At 31.2% G+C, this 20,198-nt stretch overlaps 4 protein-coding genes and 1 non-coding gene across 5 annotated transcripts; 2 read left to right on the top strand and 3 right to left on the bottom strand.

The window, feature by feature from the left end:
• Positions 1 to 1,212: 1,212 nt before the first annotated feature.
• Trnad-guc lies at positions 1,213 to 1,287 on the bottom strand. The gene has a single exon. It is a non-coding gene; the product is annotated as a tRNA-Asp (tRNA).
• Positions 1,288 to 2,118: 831 nt separating this feature from the next.
• Positions 2,119 to 8,153, bottom strand: LOC124446193 (GPALPP motifs-containing protein 1-like). The gene is made up of 8 exons (XM_046997021.1): positions 7,943 to 8,153; positions 6,965 to 7,032; positions 6,806 to 6,889; positions 6,618 to 6,690; positions 5,235 to 5,329; positions 4,021 to 4,104; positions 3,817 to 3,876; positions 2,119 to 2,574 (listed from the first exon to the last, which is right to left on the bottom strand). The coding sequence occupies exons 1-8, from the start codon at positions 8,130 to 8,132 to the stop codon at positions 2,419 to 2,421; spliced, it is 810 nt and encodes a 269-aa protein (XP_046852977.1). The 5' UTR covers positions 8,133 to 8,153; the 3' UTR covers positions 2,119 to 2,418.
• A 78-nt stretch (positions 8,154 to 8,231) lies between these two features.
• Positions 8,232 to 10,147, top strand: LOC124446097 (peptidyl-prolyl cis-trans isomerase NIMA-interacting 4-like). The gene is made up of 5 exons (XM_046996904.1): positions 8,232 to 8,369; positions 8,700 to 8,749; positions 8,829 to 8,948; positions 9,588 to 9,620; positions 9,855 to 10,147. The coding sequence occupies exons 1-5, from the start codon at positions 8,333 to 8,335 to the stop codon at positions 9,978 to 9,980; spliced, it is 366 nt and encodes a 121-aa protein (XP_046852860.1). The 5' UTR covers positions 8,232 to 8,332; the 3' UTR covers positions 9,981 to 10,147.
• Positions 10,148 to 10,694: 547 nt separating this feature from the next.
• LOC124446881 lies at positions 10,695 to 14,670 on the top strand. The gene is made up of 5 exons (XM_046997763.1): positions 10,695 to 10,781; positions 12,201 to 12,308; positions 13,557 to 13,578; positions 13,765 to 13,858; positions 14,174 to 14,670. The coding sequence occupies exons 1-5, from the start codon at positions 10,778 to 10,780 to the stop codon at positions 14,381 to 14,383; spliced, it is 438 nt and encodes a 145-aa protein (XP_046853719.1). The 5' UTR covers positions 10,695 to 10,777; the 3' UTR covers positions 14,384 to 14,670.
• On the bottom strand, positions 14,464 to 19,208 carry LOC124446880 (vacuolar segregation protein PEP7-like). The gene is made up of 5 exons (XM_046997762.1): positions 18,927 to 19,208; positions 17,599 to 17,689; positions 17,254 to 17,517; positions 16,964 to 17,031; positions 14,464 to 15,592 (listed from the first exon to the last, which is right to left on the bottom strand). The coding sequence occupies exons 1-5, from the start codon at positions 19,196 to 19,198 to the stop codon at positions 14,566 to 14,568; spliced, it is 1,722 nt and encodes a 573-aa protein (XP_046853718.1). The 5' UTR covers positions 19,199 to 19,208; the 3' UTR covers positions 14,464 to 14,565.
• Positions 19,209 to 20,198: the final 990 nt, after the last annotated feature.

Consider the following 20,198-nt stretch of genomic DNA (forward strand, 5'->3'; position numbering starts at 1 on the left):
AAAATGTGAAAATTTGTGAAAATGCATGAATTATAGTCTTTGTGTGAGAAAATGTGAAAATTTGTGAAAATGCATGAACTATAGTCTTTGTGTGAAAAATGTGAAATTTATGAAAATGCATAAATTATATCTTTGTGTGAGAAATGGTGAAAATTTGTGAAAATGCATGAATTATAGTCTTTGTTGAAAAATGAAGAAATTTTGTGAAAATCACGTGAATTATAGTCTGTGTGAAAATGTGAAAATTTGTGAAAATCGTGAACTTATAGTCTTTGTGTGAAAAAATGTGAAAAGAATTGTAATCGTGAATTATAGTGTTTGTGTGAGAAAATGTGAAAATTTGTGAAAATGCATGAACTATATTCTTTGTGTGAAAAAGTGTGAAATTTTGTGAAAATGCGTGAATTATAGAGTCTTTGTGTGAGAAAATGTGAAAATTTGTGAAAATGCATGAACTATAGTCTTTATGTGATAAAATGTGAAATTTTGTGAAAATGCGTGAATTATTGTCTTTGTGTGAGAAAATGTGAAAATTGTGAAAATGCATGAATTATAGTCTTTGTGTGTGAAAAAATGTGTGAAATTTGTGAAAATGGATTATAGTCTGTGTGAGAAATGTGAAAATTTGTGAAAATGCATGAATTATAGTCTTTGTGTGAGAAAATGTGAAAATTTGTGAAAATGCATGAATTATATCTTTGTGTGAGAAAATGTGAAAATTTGTGAAAATGCGTGAATTATAGTGTTTGTGTGAGAAAATGTGAAAATTTTGAAAATGCATGAACTATAGTCTATGTGTGAAAAAATGTGAAATTTTGTGAAAATGCGTGAATTATAGTCTTTGTGTGAAAAAATGTGAAAATTTGTGAAAATGCGTGAATTATAGTCTTTGTGTGAGAAAAATGTGAAAATTTGTGAAAATGCATGAACTATAGTCTTTGTGTGAAAAAAAGTGAAATATTGTGAAAATGCGTGAATTATAGTCTTTGTGTGAGAAAATGTGAAAATTTGTGAAATGCGTGAATTATAGTCTTTGGTGTGAAATTTGCTGATATGTGTGAATTATAGTCTTTTGTGTGAAAATTTGTAAAATGCGTGAATTATAGTCTTTTGAATGTTATATGCAGTGCGGTGTTTGAAATTAAATGAAGATATGATCTTCACACTTTGCTGGACAATTTAAGCAATCATCTCAGGACCTGAAAAAATCAGGTGACTCAACGGGATTCGAACCCATGACCTCTGCGGTGACGGTGCAGTGCTCTGACCAACTGAGCTATGATGTCACACAGTGGTGAGCAGGTCAATATTGTTGGGCTCATGTTTTCTCATAAAAAGAAATTGTGTGCAATGGCATGAAAATGTGTGCAAATGTATGAACTATAGTCTTCGGCATGAAAATATGTGCAAAAGCATGAACTACAGTCTTTGGCATTAAAATGTGTACAAATGCATGAAGTATAGTCTTTGGCATGAAAATGTGTACAAATGCATGAACTATAGTCTTCGGCATGAAAATATGTGCAAGTGCATGAACTATCGTCTTTGGCATTAAAATGTGTACAAATGCATGAACTATGGCCTTTGGCATGAAAATATGTGCAAAAGCATGAACAATAGTCTTTGGCATGAAAATGTGTTAAAATGCATGAACTTTACTCTTCGGCATGAAAATTTGTACAAAAGCATGAACTGTAGTCTTTGGGATGAAAATGTGTGCAAATGCATGAACTATAGTCTTTGGCATGAAATGTGTGAAAATGTAAAGACTATAGTCTTTGGCACTAAAGAGTGTAAAAATGCAAAGACTATAGTTGGTACTGATGTTGAATGACGTTTCGACAACCTTAGCGGTAGTCATCATCAGTCATTGGAGTGATGTCACTGATAGTTGCTCAGAAACACCAATAGTGTTCTCATGACTCTACTAACCTGTACGATCTACTGTACAAACATGTAACGATACTCCCATGTTCAAACCATTCTCTTTAGCAATGAATGTCTTAAAAATTAGCATTTTTATTAAATTTTGAGGTTTGCACATGTGACTACACCCCAACCATGATATCTCAAGAATCATTTTCACTATACAATTAAAAATTCAGGATACGCTCAGAATATTGTGATCTCAAATTGTAGTAAGAGATTAAGCTAAGTCAAGACTATATTTTAAAAAATCTATAATATGCAAGACAACTAATATTAGCAAAAAGTGCATCTTAAATTTAACTGCCGTCTACAGCATCACCTTCCAGGATGCACTGATTGATATATCATATGGATATTTCCAGAAAATCACAAGCACATTATTCAACGATAATGCATGGTGCCATGATTATAATTGCTAATAATAGCGATATGCGGATGTAACTCAAAAAACTTGTGTTCTTTAAAATATGTTTCAGTTATTTTGCCAACTTATAAATACGATGGATCTTGTTTTGAATGCTCGAATTTAAAATTAAAGTCTGTGGAGTGTTTAACTAACGATTTTCTATGAGTTGGATTCATTTGTGTCGTTCCCATATCTACATCACGATCAAAAGGCCTTCGCTCAAGTTTTTTTTTATTTTTCTAAAAATATAAAATATAAGTCCAAGTCAATTGCATGTGAAAAACAATTTTGTCAATAAAGCGAACATCAACAAAGATCACGAATAAGTTTCTAAGCCTGCTCTCTATGTAGAGGCATGCCCCCTAGCAACCATGGAGGTATATATTTGTATTTATAGCATACTGTTCGTGAAATTTATTACAATATGTTATATCCAATACATGTTGCAGTGTTTTATATTGTTGTGCTTTGAGCACACAAATAACATATTTCTGTCATGTAATTGTTGGTAGAATTAATAAACATTGACTTTTTGGTATATAGATCTTTAAAAACATATAATTAAGCAACAATTTAACAAAGTTTAGTAATCCAAAAAACATTTGCATCACATAAAAAGCTAAAAGCTATTTGTAAAACATGGCACTTAAAAAATGAATGATTTGCATTGTTTTTCTTTGCATATTGATTCAACTTTTTACTTGGATATTCAAGTATTGCAAGTCATATAGGCAAAACATATTTAGAAAAGGTCTCATTGCAGTTAAGTACACTATTAAATTGATTTCTGGGGCCGGTTGTTCAAAAGTCGATTAACTTAACCTAGAGTTAACAAATATAAACTATGGTTAAATCATAGGCAGCCCACAACTACGGGTTTTTTATTATTAATATAAATGAATAAAGAATTTGTCTCGCATTGATCGCTCAATCTCGCACAACAATCTCGCGCGACGTTCGTATGACGTTTAGTGTTATCGATTTATTAATTACCCAAGGTAGGCAACTAAAGTAAACAAATCACTGACCGTTAACATAAACACTTTAAAAACTCACAAAAAAAAATTATTAACAAACAACAATAATGAAACAAAAACTACAGCCAATTAAACACGAATGAATTTACTACATTCTTACTAGTGTTCAAGATTCAAATCCTTTCCGAAGCATGTGAGAAAAAGCGAGCGCTTTTGGCCTTTCTATCATTTTATCGTGGAAACCTATGCTAGGGTCACCGTATCAGTCCCCTCGTCCTCTATTTTTAATTTTATCGTTCCTTCATTGGTTAAATATTTCATAAGCAAACTTCAGTCTTTCCTTGATTGGATAAACATTTTACAAGCAAACTTTTTATAAACATTTTATAAGAGGTATCGCAGCATAGAAAAAACTTTCCTAAATTCATAGTATTGTATGGAGAATGTATTTTCATTTAAGACTGTGTTCGATGTAAATTCAAGTAACCAAAATTAAAACATTACCTTTTCCTTTTTCCTGTTTTTTTGATGAAGATCGAGCAAAGATTCAGACCGATATTGTTTCTGAAATCGTGGATTATTTATACAAACGTTATATTATATGACACAACATCATTCCATATTAAGTAACAAGCAAACATATTTTTTGACATACAAATAGTCCAATACACAACACAGAAAATGTCATATTATATAAGGCATACATACATTATGCTCACAGACATATTTTTCAATGTCATGCTGCCGCTTTTTTGCTTCGCTATTTTGAACAAGTGGTTTCATCTGATTGCTCTACAATCCAACAAGAATAGATCCTTGTTAATTTATATTTCTCGAGCTTAAGGATTAATTAGGGAGATTTGAATTAAATAAAGAGCTACAACTTTTTAATAAAAATAAAGAATAAAGGACATAGAACAACTATATTTACCCACAGTACAAAGGTAAAAATATAAAAAAAATTGAAAGCAATTATACAAAAAACGGAAATGGAATAAAAAATATCTTAGAATAATTCTGCATGCACAAATTAAAACCTAATCATAAATTACACGAAGTACGTACTATTCGTTTTTAAATAATTTTTAAAACACTTTAAAGATTTAAAACTTTTTTGATCGGAGGTTAAAGTTAAAGTATTCCAAACCACTGCATCTCTACAAGAAAAAGATTTTTTTACCAAAGTTCAGGACAACTAGGTTGTTCTATCAACATTGTATATTAAATGGTTGATTATTCCTTCTTACAATGAGGTTTTGTATCTATATTTCACTATATATTTCAATGACTTATTGTCAAAACCACGCTTTGTAATAATAAATTTGCAGGCCTTGCAAATTATTTTGTAGGACAATTCCCAAGCAGCCCCAAATTTGTAAACGATAATCAAAGTGTGGTTGGACCAAGGTTTTAAAAGTAGTAAAGAGTCTTCAAGTCTGCAAACTTTCATAATCGTCTTAAAATATGAAAAACCCCATTCACTTTGTTCCACTAGAGAATGCCAAGACAGAGTCATGTCAAGCATCACACAGAGTAATATAAGGACATTAACTCGCTTATTTTATACATTATTTGGTGTCTCACGTCCCCTGCATATTTACAGATTGGTGAGGTCTACATAAGTCTAACAGATAGGTACGCAATGCGTACATGTGGGTAGCCTGTCAAGTGCAGGGCTAGTAAATGAAGTAGATTTCATGAATATACTTCAAATAGGATTGCATATTTAATATTATTTACGTCAAACTTGTTCACGATTTGAAATAGTTTTTTAGTTGAACGACCCATGTATTTGTTTCACTCTTTCTGCTTTTTTCGACGCTCTAGCTTAGCTTAAATGTCACGTGACTGGGCTCACGAGATTCGCTTCACAAACACAAATTTTCACAGTGGCTACTTTAAAAATCTTTTTTGAAACTTACATTGCCTTTTTTACCACTTTGTGATGGAGTATTAGTCCAAACAGATCTATCACCAACATTGACTTCCTTACTTCTAAACTTTCTTGCACCAAGACCTTAAATGTCAACGATAGTTAAATTGTATTGAGGTTTGCTTCGATTCGTTTACCACCAAAACATATAGCTATTGCGTTGAACTTTAAATTTAGAAACAAAGTTGTATAGATGTTTATTAAAGCCGCGAGTGGTATAGAGACTGGAAAATTGATTTGAAATTTGGCTTTTGGCATATGCTGCAAGAAAATATTTTGGTTTGCTCCATAGAGATGGTTTATGATTTAATAACAGATCAAGGTTTTAAAAAAATGGAATAAAGAAAAACGCAAAATAATCCACGATTCGGATGCCTAGTGCTTGTGTACGCTTTAGCCAAATTTTTAAAAATCTTGGATATGATAAACTATTTATAAAAAAATGTGAACGAAATGTGTTTAGCGTGCTAATATACTACATGAACAATACATATTTTTATATGCCGTACATATATTATCATTTTCAGATATCATCATCTCGTTTTCATTTGTAAATGTTCGAAATACGTACAATGGAATATCATTAAATAAAGTGAAATACACAGCAAATCTGAGTAGGACTTGGAGCTTTATTTAAATCCTTAAGCTATATTTTCTGAATTTGACAAATAAAGGATGAACACAAGGGCAAAACACTTTTCCAATATATGTATGTAAAATACTTGTGCTTTTTCAATAAGTGAAAAATTTAGCTGTATCACGATATTAAGTCCAATAGGTTCGATTTATAACAATATTAATTATAATTTGGAGTTAAATGTCACAAAAACTTATTATCCTTTTATTACTTTACTGAAGTGCAAAAATGTGTTCTCTGCTCTCTAGTCTAAACGCCCAGTAATTGTATTAACCTTCCGTACACTCTGGTAAAAATTACACAGAATGTGTTTGTGTTCACGGGCTTAAAGTGGAAATACTGCAACGTCCTCACGATTTTTTATAAATTTTAGCGTTAAATTTATCGCTACGTAACACGTATTTTTAATGAAAATAATTTGGAGTCAAATACTACGATATCTATAATACGTCAGTCCCTCAAACATTTAATCAAAGCATGTTTACTTCTCCTGAAAAGATAAAGTTCACAAGACAATATTACAAAACTGTTTTACATTTTTATGTTTTTTTTTGGTCAATGAACTATAAATACTTTTGGTTTAGTATTATCTAAGTAACATTTTGATGAAAATGTTCAGTGAATTGAGAAAAACATTCTATTCACCAAAAAAAGATTGAATTGGGTTGACTTTTTCTGTTTCAAAGCAATTTACAAGTAGCACTAACGCATTTTGGCAACATAAAATTTATTTACCAAAGTTCTTTCCCAATTCTGGTGGAAGTTGCGTCATCCATTCTTCACGAACAATTTCACCATCCTTGTTGTCCTGAAATTTATAACAATAATTGCTACAGATAATTCATCATGTTAAATATTATAAACTTTTAACATATCATAGAAACATATTTAACATCATGAAAAATTGATCGTTAAGGTATTACATCATGTGTTGTCAGTTTCAATTTCTTTTCTTTAGCCCGAGCTTCAATATCTGCTTTACATCTTGTGATAAAGGAATCATCCTCCTGTAAAACAAAACATTCAATGAAATAATTAGTTTTAGCTTTCTTGCTACAACATGAGAAAACATTTCTCTGTACATTTAGACAAGGTAACTGTGGTCCAATGATATCTTGCTCCAATATTTCCTCACATAAAGCATTTTTTTCTTAAGAAATAACAAAAAAAAGTATTTTCTTTGAATTTGTAACAATTCATTAGAAATTCGTTTGAATTTGTTAGATAAAATATGTTATGCAACATCTAATGTCAATCAGAACTAAATTACACAGTGAAAAGAGTAAAACGACAAAATCAATTTGTTATTTGAATAAATGACATGTAAGAAAACTGTGGCAAATTGATGAACATAGTAAAATTTATGTCTACTGCCATAGTGACATGAATAAAAGAAATATTGAAAAATTAAACAAAAATATAAATTCATAAAGGAAGAAATTCACCATGCTTATATGGAACAATGACACTTTACATTACCATAAATAAAAAATAGTCTAGGTCATAGAAAAGTATGATTTCAATCACAATTACAATGGTGTTGCTTTGTACTTCTGGTCTTTAAAAATTTTAATTTGTAAAATTTTGCCATTTTTGTGAAGTTATTAAAATCACACAACAATATATTCACAAAATGCAAATATTTTTAAGGCAAATTCTATATAACACACTTCTTTTGGAAACAATTCCTCTAAAATGAAATAGCAGTTGAGAATGCTTCAATTATTAACATGATAATTGTTTGCTGATTAAAGAAACATACTTCGAAATGTTAAATACGTCACATAAAGTTTCGCCATGAAAAAAATTATAATAAAATCTATTATATAGTAATTCTAAATGATTTATTAAAACATGTCATTTAATGCAATATTTTGTACAAAAATACAAACTGATATGAGCTATTGGACAGAAGTCAACACGAAAGAAAGATCAGAAGTCAACATGTTGCTTGAAATTCAAAACCCATAGAATTACTTTAGCATGGTTTTTAACTCCATGTTAAGAAACGTTGTTTAACAAAAACAGTGGACAAATATTCCAACATATATATAACAAACCTGTCGGGTATTTTAAAGGTAACGAAGGTCCAATTACTGACCTATTCATTAAGTTAGGCGGTAACTTAGGACCAAAAAAATCTTTGTCGGGAGAAGCATTATCTACTGTCTTCTCTTGTTCATCGCGATGTTTATCAACCTCAGCGTTTTGTGTTTTTAAATGTTCACTTACGAACGGACCAAACTCCATTTTGAAATGACCGTGAGCGGTAGCGGCAGTAGCGGTACGACTGTAGATAACAAACATATATACCACTATAACACTATCTATCCATTTGAATCCTATGGTATCATTGTTGATTACGAGTGAATTTTATATTCAATGGTCGATACGAAAGTGGCGAAACTGATGGTTAATGGTACGAAAGTAGCTAAATTACCAAATCCCAAATGCCTCCGAAAAAAAAGAACACTGAGAAAGTGAAGGGTATTTATTTTCTTTAGTTATTATATAATTACTAGCCAAACATAATCTCACACGTGAAGATTAACTAATGGGGTCCTGCAAAAAAAGTACACTTGTGTTTGTCAGAGACAAGTGCTGCTTTGGGTCTTTAAAAAAAATGAAATTTTAATTTGGCAAAATTTAACTGTGACTAAATATAACTTCCTCTGCAGACAATTTGTTTTAAAATTTGTTCTATTGCTACAGATTTTCTAAAACCAACTAATCACAGTCAATTTGTTTCCATAAATTGAAAGTAGATTGTACATGGAAGAGAATCTGTGTATAAGTCTATGTTAATTTTTATGTTAGATGTTGCCTCCCCTGATGGAAAATCCAAGAAAGGTGGTAACTCCGTAAAGGTTACTATTTTTTGGTAAATTAAATTAAGTGATTGAAGTCAATAAAAGTTTTCATAAAGAAATTTGATGAATCCTACAGGTTCGCCATATTCTTTGTGAAAAACATTCAAAAGTGATGGAAGCCATGGAAAAATTAAAGAATGGAGAAAAGTTTGACAATGTTGCTAGAACATTCAGTGAGGATAAAGCTAGACAAGGGGTAACTTGAAAGGCTACAATAAAATGTTAAAGAAGTACAGTTTTGTGTTAAAATTGCACAATTTCATTTTGGAGTCTTTTTGTTTAATGTTGTGAAAATGAACTTATTTTATTATTTGATTTTTGTGACATTGTTTAAAAAGGAGAAGTTAAACAGGTCATTTATTACCACTTGATTATTTGAAGTTTGTTACTTAATTAGGAATATAACTTTCTCAGTTAGGCAAAGAAGCGATCTGTGTATAATGGCACCAGGTATCTTGGCCATAACTTTTGTACATTTTTCTTAAAGACAGCTTTAATTTAAAAGCTAGAACACATGCTTGTCAACAATGGTAGTTCATCTTGCCTCACTAGTAACTGTCTTGCTTATGCAACTAAGTTCCCATGTGAGATGATGAGTTTTTCTGTAGTATATATGGTGTAAAAGGAGAGGCACTGGCATAGCGAGTAGCTTAGCTACCTGAGTAGCTTGGCTTCATATAAACTAGGCTGTTGTGTTTTTAAATATATCAGCATTAATGAATGAAAGTGTATTGACTGTATAACATTAACTTGTGTTGTTTTAAAAATGGCATAAGTGAAAAGTGTTTAATAAATAGTGAGGTTTAAAAATTGCATTGACCAAGTATTTTTTTAGGGTGATCTTGGTTGGATGACTAGAGGATCCATGGTAATTTTCAATGATTATTTTTTTCATTTTTACAGTAAATTATGACAGGAAGATAATTATGTCTGTTTCCTATGTGACACAATGCTGAAAGCCATGATGCAGTTAATGTAGTTTTTAAAGTTTATCAACTGCAAAGAATTGTGGTGTTATTGCAGCTCCAACTTATTATGATGCTTCAACATTGACTGGGTTATTGACCAAAGTATTTATGTCTGTAATTATAATTTCTATTAGGTTGGACCATTTCAAGATGCTGCTTTTTCTCTTGATGCAAGTACACCTACTAAACCTATCTACACAGATCCTCCTATAAAAACTAAATTTGGATATCATATTATAATGATTGAAGGAAAGAAATAACCAAATAAAATATATTCAACAAGTTATTTAGCTTCATTGAATTTATTGGTTTTTCCAGTGAAAATCTGTATTCTTTGATTTTTCGCAAAATGCACTAGTTTAAATAACGATTTAAACAATATCTAGACTTTAACGTAGTTTTTTCTATTAAAATTTAACAATCAGAAGTAGTATGATTTAATGAACAATACGTAAAGAAAATTGAGTTAACCAAAATAGTAAATAGCACAATTAAAAGAAAACCCTTTTACATTTTTGATTGAATTTTTTTCATTTTCATTGATTTACCAATATTTTCATGATTATAAGAAAAAGTGTTTTAAAGAATCTCAGTTCTGATATTTTACGCTACAGCTTTTGAAATAGGAAGAAAAACTAACGTCGTGAATTGTACATCAGCTCAACTAAGGCAAATTCAAAACTTGTAACTTTTAAAGGTTTATTAGGTTATTAACATAAATATATATTTACGTGGTTTGCCTATTAGAAAGACCTAATATGTTTATATATAAGTCAATATTTTCATAATTAGTGCTCATTTTTGAGAGTTCAAACGTCTTTGTACGAAGAATTCTAGCGGCTTCATGACAGTTTCAAGTGAGTAGTTATAAGGAGGCTTTTATGTAATTAACGATGAATGTTTCGCCTACATTAAGAAATCTTTGTTGATTTTATCAAGCAAGTGATGCATATTAAAATTAAATTATAATTTCTCTAATAACAAAATTCAAACAAAAAACTTCAGTGGAAAAAGTTTGATTCTTGTCACATTCAATAATTTTCTTGCATCACTATACATGGGTAAGTTTTTAACTTCTAAAAAGTTTTTATCTTACCTTCCAGTTCATGGTAAATTGCAAACAAATATCACAATTATGATACATTCGCCATAGTAAGGATGATATAACGCGTATATTGATTTTAACTAGTTTATCTCTATTTAAATTCAAATGATATGTTTCTTCTTATCCAAGGAAGATCACATCGATTTTGGAGCGATTATAGAATACCCGTCCATTTTCAAAGGCACCTTTACAAATTCAAGGAACCGCATACATAGTAAAACGTAATTGTTAATTCAAACCAAAATATCGTTTAGTTCTCAATTATTATTTATCCAGTATCATTTAGTATCATTTAATGGTCAATATAAAGAACGAAGTATAAAGAACGAGGCATATATATGTGGATAGTGAGTGGACGGGTATTCTATAATCTAGCCTCGATTTTCACCGAGAATTTTCACCGAAGAGATTTTTCACAAATCATTGCCAACTAACAAAGACACGCGTCATCTTTCATCTTTACAATTTGGTTTTAACGCCAAAACGAGACGATTTTAAACGCTAACACAACTTAGACGATTTAAATAAAACGGATAAACAGCTCTATGCCTATTCCTGAATTGAATACGAGATCATATTATCAAACAATTTCAATTTTTCTGTTTTATTGTTTACTCGATCATACAGGAAGTAGCTAATACGGTAGCCGACAACAAACAAGGCTTCATGTTGTGTTAAAACAAACTTCAGCTTCGATCTAAACGTAAAAATGAAACAGCATATATGCCAAGCCACCGGATAGATACTATCATAGAAAGTAGCTAACATCATGTCTTCAAAATCAGAAGAAGCTTTCCCCATAGAAATCGAGGTTCAATATATACAATAAACAGTATGGCAGTTTGGTTCAGAATGATGACATACGACTTTGCATATTTCTCAACACAGAATTATCAGTTTGCTTCAGACATTAGCAAAACTTTTGTACAAACTGAAAGATTCAATCTAACCCTCCTTTGTCCTACATATTTTTATTAACTAACTCTATTTTGTAGTGTATTGCTCGGCTGTGCCTGTCTGTGTACTGGGAGGTAAAACCCAGATAAAATCCTCCCCCGTTTACAACTGCCAAAGAGTATTCTAGTAAACGCAAGACAATAGACACTCTATATAAAGTAAACATTATTTAATCTAAACTAAACGTTTGGAAAAGTGTTGCATGTCATCATCAGTAGAAAAATGTTAGCTTTTCAAAAATTACAAATTTGAAATTATATTACAAATTATCTAATTATATATAGTTGGAAATATTTGAAAAGCTAACATTTTTCTACTGATGATGACATGCAACATCTGTCTACTGTCTTGTGTTTTACTGAAGCCTCCCGTTTGATTTGCGAGTTTTATTCAACATTCATACAATTTTTCTTCACAGATTTTCCGGAAATGAAATCAATAAATACTACAGTTATCTTGTGGTCTTCAACATGTTTAATTGTTGCTACTGCAATACTAATTACTTGCATAACTTGTAGAAAAAAAAGTGAGTATTCGTTTGATACACGTAACAGAAACTTATGGTTCAAGCAAGTAACATTCGACTTTCGAGTTAGTTCAGTATTTTAACATAACATGATCACAATTCCATTACCTATAAAACTTATTATAAGAAATGGTTGGAGCATCAAAAATTGGCGAAGACGGGTGACACTTGTGTGCGATATTTGTTTCAGAACAAATTTACACAAGATATTTTTGCCAGTTTGGTCTTGCACGATTTTTTTGAGGTAATTACTGTTTACATCAGGGATGGGCAACATACGGCCCGCGGGCCGGGTCCGGCCCCTGAAGGGATTTTGACTGGCCCGCTGACTGTATCCGACCATTGAATATTGAATATTATTCATGTAATAATCCGGCCCACCAATAACTTCATTTTCCTAAATGGAGAAGTTGCCCACCCCTGGTTTACATGCTCATGCATTAGATGTTTTTATTTGTATTTATTACTATGCAATACGTTCTCAATTAAATCAGGACCTGGGATACATATTGAAACAACGTACGTGTGTATAATTCTTATTGTTTGACTAATTACCACATCTGAGAGAGAAATGAGCACAACGCGGCCCTTGCGGAGTGTCTGTCCGCTTCATCCCAAGCAGATCTTAATAAAAATTACTTAAAAACCCACTATACCAACCGCTTAAAGGTTCTTTTTCTGTTAAATGTGAAACCGCCATCCTAACGCGCTTTCAAATCGCTACCATTTTGTTGCTCAAAAAACAGCCTCCTCCAATCTTTAGCGATTTATACTTTTGTGTGTAGATCCAAGTGTCAATACAACGATAATGCAGAAATTAAGTTGCATTTAGGCTAAAATTAAGCAAGCCTTAGGCAGTTTATCTTTTCCCAAGCTTTTTTCTGCAGGATAAATATTTTCCTATTACACTTCTTGCTTATTTTTTCATGGAATTGCCACCCGTCACATTACGGATGGCAATTCCACGAGTTATTCTACAGGATTTAATTTAATCCAAAGTAAAATAACTACTCTATGAATGTGGCAGTTTCAACAACTGTCATACGAAACAAATTTGTAGTACACGTCATATGTAACATTTACATCATGTCATATGTAACATTTACATTACGTCATATGTAACATTTACATTACGTCATATGTAATATATACATTACAAAAAAACCAAAATATATGGAAATTCAAATTTTTGTTGAATACGATGTGTGTCTTTGTATTTGTGTATTGATTTTGTAATATTTATTGCAGGAAGAGGAGGTCACAGAGAAAGGTATCTTTAATTGTTCAACACACAACCCTAGCCAATTAAATTAATAAGCTTATATTTTAAACGACTTTCAATAAAGTTCTTTGGAAACAAATATCAATCTTATTTTGCTTAATGTGCTGCATCCTTTGTTGATGAAAAATAACAAGAACGAGGACATGTCTTATTAAAAAATGGTTTTTTTTATAGAGGTGGACCAACTGAGAATGAATATCATACACCAGAAGATGTAAATATTCAACATGAAGGTTTAGGCAGCGATAATGTTTATGCACTTCCGCAGGTAAACAATCTTTTTGTGACACAACTAAAAAGTTGAAGTTTTTTTAGTGCATTCAGTCACAAAACTGGAAAAAAAACAACTGTCACGACGAGTGATAGGATTTGTCGTTGCAAAATTTAAAATTTCCTTTTGTTTCGTATAAAGTGTTACAAGAAATGCTAAGGACAAATTTCAAAAAAGAAACTCCAATATCTGTAGAATAAAAAGAAATGTGCATAGGTTACAAGGATTCAGTCTGTATCACTAAAACTTGATCCATCGCCATCGGTTTAATACTTCAGCATTTGATTTGACAATCATATCTCTGTTTTTCAGCCCAACATAGTATACACAGACTTGGATTTACTTGCATTGAAATCTGGGCGAAAGCGTTTACCTAGTGAACCAGCAACACAATATGCAGAAATTGACGAAGAAAAATTGAATGCTGCAAGACGAGAAAGAGAAGAAAGAATTTATCAAAACGTAGACAAAGAAGTAAAATCCAGTCCAATTTACGATAATGTAAATGAAATCACAGTTTGAAAGCCCTTATAATAAACATTGTCAGTTTTCATATAATCACTGAATGCAATGTTTAGTGATAGATTAAGAATATCAACATATGAGTCAAAATCATTCTTTAATGGGGATTTCTTAGTTGTAAAATAACTTGACACAATCTTATCGTGAGATAGATATTAACATAATCTCCTTCCAAAAAAACACTAATCCAGTTTCTTTATTTTAGCGCGAGTTTTAACCAGAGAATTTTTTGTGAGTAGAAACTGATTAACACTTGCTTTGGCAATCAACTGTCTCTCAACTTTTAATAACAACAAGTCACATTTCTTTCGTAGCGAAATTTTTATTAACTCCGTCTTCTTGTCTTTCACAGGAATAAGTAAGAAGAGTTGTCTTTCCAAGCGATCTTTAATAAACTTCTGGGTATTTCGTTCATGTTCTTCCCAGTTTTGACCTGATGATTCCATTATTTTCTTTAAATCTTTCATTGAAGTATCTTCACAAAATGCAAGTAGTGATGCAATATTTGATTTTATCTGATATTTGTTACAAATATGCAAGCATTCCAAGCCAGACTGTTTGAGAGCAAGAAAAGTACAGTTTATTGTTTGACAATCAACATGAAATTGCACATTCTCCAAAATTCTGTATCCCACTATATGATCAAGGCTTCTTTGCAAATCACGGAATGCGTAAAAATATTTTGAGTAATAATCATGCGAGGCTTTGACAATTGACTTAACAAGTCGAACTTGACAAATTGTTCTCGGTCGCGTCGTTTTGAAATTTTGCATATCAATAGCAAACTGAATAAACATATCTGACGTATCAGAATTATATTTGGCGAGTACTTTGGTTGCACTTTCTCCTTTTGCTAAAATGGCATTTAGATCATTTTCTTCTTTTATCGCAGAAACAATTTTTTCATAACTACTGAAAGCTTTGAGTAAATCCGGTTTTATTGTGTTGAGTCTTTCGTAACTTTTGACAATATTATTTAACCCCTCCATCTCATATTGCCTTCTTTCTTTCATGCGATTCTCAACTTGAATATGAACTGCATGACTGTGACAACTTGCGCAAATTCTCAAACACTCGCGTGTATCAGGTGGCAACGGTGGACAGCCCACAATACATAAAATAGCCCAGTAAGCAACGCTTGACAATTGATCATAGTACAGAAGTAGTTCTTCATTGGAGCAATTCAAACATACAGCCTCTCCACATATTCTAAAGAAAGCAACAATGTTCCCATTTAAATAGAGAGATGGTCAAAGTTATACCTTCAGTTTGGTGACTTACCCGTAAAGAAATAACACATACTTTCACGACGTAATCTTACTCGAAAGAGCATTTTAATTTATAAGGGTAAAAAATGGTTTATCAAACACGTTTTTACAATTCGCGCATAGTAGAATAAAATATTAAAAAAAACTACACAACTACTAAGTACGTATCCCAAACATGTAGGTAACCAGTGAAATGATCTATTGTCTGCCAAACATCTTTAGTAAAGGTCATTTTTTTCGTAGTAAAAAAATGTTTTGGCTCTCATAATAACAATTGTACAATTGTGCAATATTGTACAATTTGGGCTTAGAATGCGGATTGTTTTGTAGTTATTAATTTACTGTTAACTAAAACATTTTAAAGTCGATAATTCCCACATTTTATGTGGATAACAATAATCTTAAGCCTAATCTCTGAATCGTGAGCAGGCTTCATCCATTGCACGTATTTTATCGTATTTATTGCACAAAATTTGACGAAAATACAAGTACGGTTCTTCAAGTTCCGTAGTAAAACTCGCCCAAACCAAATATAATTGATGTTTGTAATTCGCCTGATAACTCGAGATTTATTAGTCTAACTAATGTCATTCAAATAGAGGGTTCATTTTACGCGCTAACGAAAAAATTTCGTGTTTAGTTTAAGCTAAATAATAGATGATATCATACGTCAAAAATAATTACAAAGATTACCAAAAAACGATATTAAAAATCTGCAGTTTCAAGCTTCCCTATTATTTTATGGAATGAATCATCACCAATAATAATGAAAAATCCAACCATTCTAAAAATTGTTGATTTGGACGTCAAAAACAATTTATCAATGAAGACAAAGTTTTTTAACGTTGTAGAAGTTTCAACATAGCTGCTAATACAAGTGAAAGGTCATGGAAGGCCAATGATGAACTATTGTTGCTTATTATTCACAGTTTCACACAAATGAAGATGGACAGACAAACGAAAAGATTAATGTCTTCAACAAATGCTTTGATTAGAAAATAGCCACTAAAACTTTTTTGAAAATAGTTTCAAAACTACAGTCTGCATAAAAGTAATGTTTTTCTGCTACAAAGCAAAATCTAAGCAAGAAATTCTCCATATTATCAACTCAGCATGTCATATTATCTGAGCTCTGCAGATCACAAAAAAGGCATTTTGTTCTCCGTTCTACCATAAGATTTTTCTCCACGTTTTTCCTGTCAATAATTTCTACTGCGTTACATTATGATTAATTATAAAATACTAAATTTATTATTAAACATCGTGACACAAGTTACTCGTAAACATGAAATAATGCACACTAAAATCTTACCGACAATGATGTAGAGAACAAAAAATGGTAAATTTTCTCGCGCAAAGACTACAGCAACGTGAATTTTTCTGCAAAAACATTAGCTCACATGTTAGACAAGGTGCAAAATGTGAGAAAATTGGACATGAGATGAAAATAATATGTGAAAGAAGATGCAAAATGTTAACTGGTTTAATAATGATTATAAGATGTCACATTATGAACAAAATTTTACATGAAATAGAGCTCTTATAGATACACTGAAAACAAAAAATATATTAAAGAAAACGTAAAATATTTATTGAACATACCAAGCCACCTTGGGGTATTTGCCAAGTTGGTACAGTAAATGATAATTTCACAAAACTTGCCACGTTTAATTTATTGCTGTTAACATATTCGTCAAATTTGCTCGTAAGTATGGCTAATCTGTGAGATATAAGTGATGTAATATCTACTTCATCAGCAGAGTCTTCCAATTTTTTATGCCAGACTTTGAATTTCTTAAATGCAGCAAAATGAGAGCGTGTTATTCCCAATGTCTGGTCTTCTTTATTGAAACATAACACACAAACCTAAAATATAAAATAATTACCATGATATAACTTTTGCATACAGGGAATAACAAAGTATTTTCAAATAAAAATGATATTCACCTTGTACAAGTATCCATTTTGATCACGTTGAGCAAGAAAAGACAATCTCTGAGTGAAGGCAGAGCAATCAAAACAAAAAATTTCACCACATCTAAAAAATAGTTCATAGTTGACAAAACAAAGTCTTATTATTGTTGTACAGGTTAAATAACTCTAAATAAAAGATTGTCAAATAAGATAAACATGCTATTGCAAAAAAAGAAAGACACTACAAACTATGTATGAGAAGCAAAAATAACTAATGATACTTAATGTATTAAACAGATGAGAAAGGAAAGATGTGAAGATATTATTAAAACAAAGACAAACATATTTTCACAGCTTTATGACCTAAAGTTAATTAGTTGCTTGAAAACCTACTGAACTACCAATTACTGTCTATTGGTTTTAACACCTTCAAAATTTGGTATTAAACCTTCACTTAACCTCACCTAAGCTCACATCAACTTCACAATCCATTTCATTACCAATACACAGTATGTAAATATTGGCATATGACAACATAACCTGTCATTAAACAAATTCAAATTTTAAAGAATTTACAGGGACCATGGCTCAAAAAGTGCTTTTTTTCTTTGAGTTAAATTTTTTTTCTTTGTAAAAAGATTTTTCACTGAGCAGTATGTTGAGAAAAGTTGCTTCAGTAATTTTATCATTCTATGTCAATACAGCAATTTAATTCAACTATAAATCAAGATAAAATATTTGGAAAACTGGCACTTGCCACTAAAATTATATTAATGTTAGTGTAATCAACAACACAATGACTGAAGTAAATATAATTTTGTAAGATAAGGTATTACCCTCATGTTAAAATTTTCCATTAGTGATCACTTGCAATATTATTAAAAAGAACAAAACTGATAAATCAACACACAATAAGACATAACTCAGTTAGGGAGCGAGAAACCCTTTTCCCGTACTTGCCAGCAAATGGACGAGAGGGGGTATAAACAAAAGCAAAAGACCAATATCTTGAACTATCAAGAAAAACTTTTTATGTGCCATTAGCCTGGTAAGGCATTTTTAACATTAGAAAATAATATATGTCAGCATTAAATATCGTTTTTACAAAGCAAGAAACGTAGAACTTTATGGTATTCATACAAAATATATTCATATATATATATTCACAGAATAACTGAGATAGTCCAGATCAAATTCTACAAAAATCTATTTTTTGCGTGCCTGAAAAGCAACTTTTGCACCACATTTTCGCTATTTGTTTCTTGCAGTTGCTACAAGTCTACGACTAATATCATAAAAGGATAAAGGAAGAAATAGAATCACTCTTATAATTAAGGTATCGTTCAAATAACTTTAATTACCTTCGACAGTGATGTTTTCTTTCAGTGAACGAAAAACTTTTTGCACAATTTACGTTTGAGCATTGACTTCTGTCTTTATCAGCAACCCAATGTGATTTTGTTATCTTTATCAACTTTTCACCTCCATGTTGTTTTTCATGTTCATAAAGAAACATTTCGATTGAAGCTGAAACATGTTTCCAAAGCAAATCGACATTTTTCTCACTTTCAAAGTTGCTACTTTCCTTGTTACTATTCAAATCGAAATTGTCATTCGCCATCTTGGCTGTCATGCATTGGTCATTGATGATTAAACAAAGTAAGCCCCGGATGTCCGTAGGATAGCAAGATGGTGATTTTTATTTTCGGTGTATATCTTGCCTCCAACCATGCAACTAATCTATTCTTAGACAACACAAAATCGTCTGTGTTCACTCCCTGAAAAAACAACAGATTTATAAAATAAATAACGATGAATTAATGAAATAACATACAGGACTCAAACTTGCAGGCTTGCTGTTGCCACTTGTCTTAATTCAGCATCTTTACGAGCCAAAATCCAATATGGCTCATTTGCCCTTTTTCAAGTCATCATTTTATCAATTTTACCAAAATTACAATTTACAAGTGTAGATTATTGAAACAAATCTGCTAACGCGTGTATACATATGTTCATCATGCTGTCAGTCACTTAATTCACTCTGAAGACACCTACTACTGAAGGATGACGAAATTTTATTCAGCGTCAACACAAACAGTACTTTTCTGGACTACCCTAACCTGATAGATCCACAATTACAAACATACGGCGATACTTTCTGAGTTCAAATCATTTTATTCATTTCTTTTATTTAAAATTTCGTTATATGAGTAAATACTTTGGTTGTTCCAAAGCAGTTGAATAAACTTTATACTAACTAAATTTATGATAAATGAATCGCTACAAAAACATTTACATGAAAGTTATGTTTCCAAAAAATTATAATATTTAATCAGGAAATATTTTCTTGTATTTAAATAATTTGTAAACAAAAATATGTGATAAATTATAAAAATATTCGATGGATTTTAAAACCTGCATGCTAACGAAGACACACCATAGTTGGATAAGATATTTCGGAAAAAAACAAAATATGGAAAGAATAGAACTTAAAGACACATTCTACTCACAGCCATATAGCAATAGCCATTAAAACAAAATTGAAAAATGAGACAACAATTTTCTTTCGAAAGATTGCAGAGTTACTATCGAACGAGTTTATTGTTGTAGTGGACTTAGTATAGACTTGCTGA

This window comes from Xenia sp. Carnegie-2017, unplaced genomic scaffold (genome assembly GCF_021976095.1).
Source record: "Xenia sp. Carnegie-2017 unplaced genomic scaffold, XeniaSp_v1 HiC_scaffold_22, whole genome shotgun sequence".
Taxonomy (NCBI): domain Eukaryota; kingdom Metazoa; phylum Cnidaria; class Anthozoa; order Malacalcyonacea; family Xeniidae; genus Xenia; species Xenia sp. Carnegie-2017.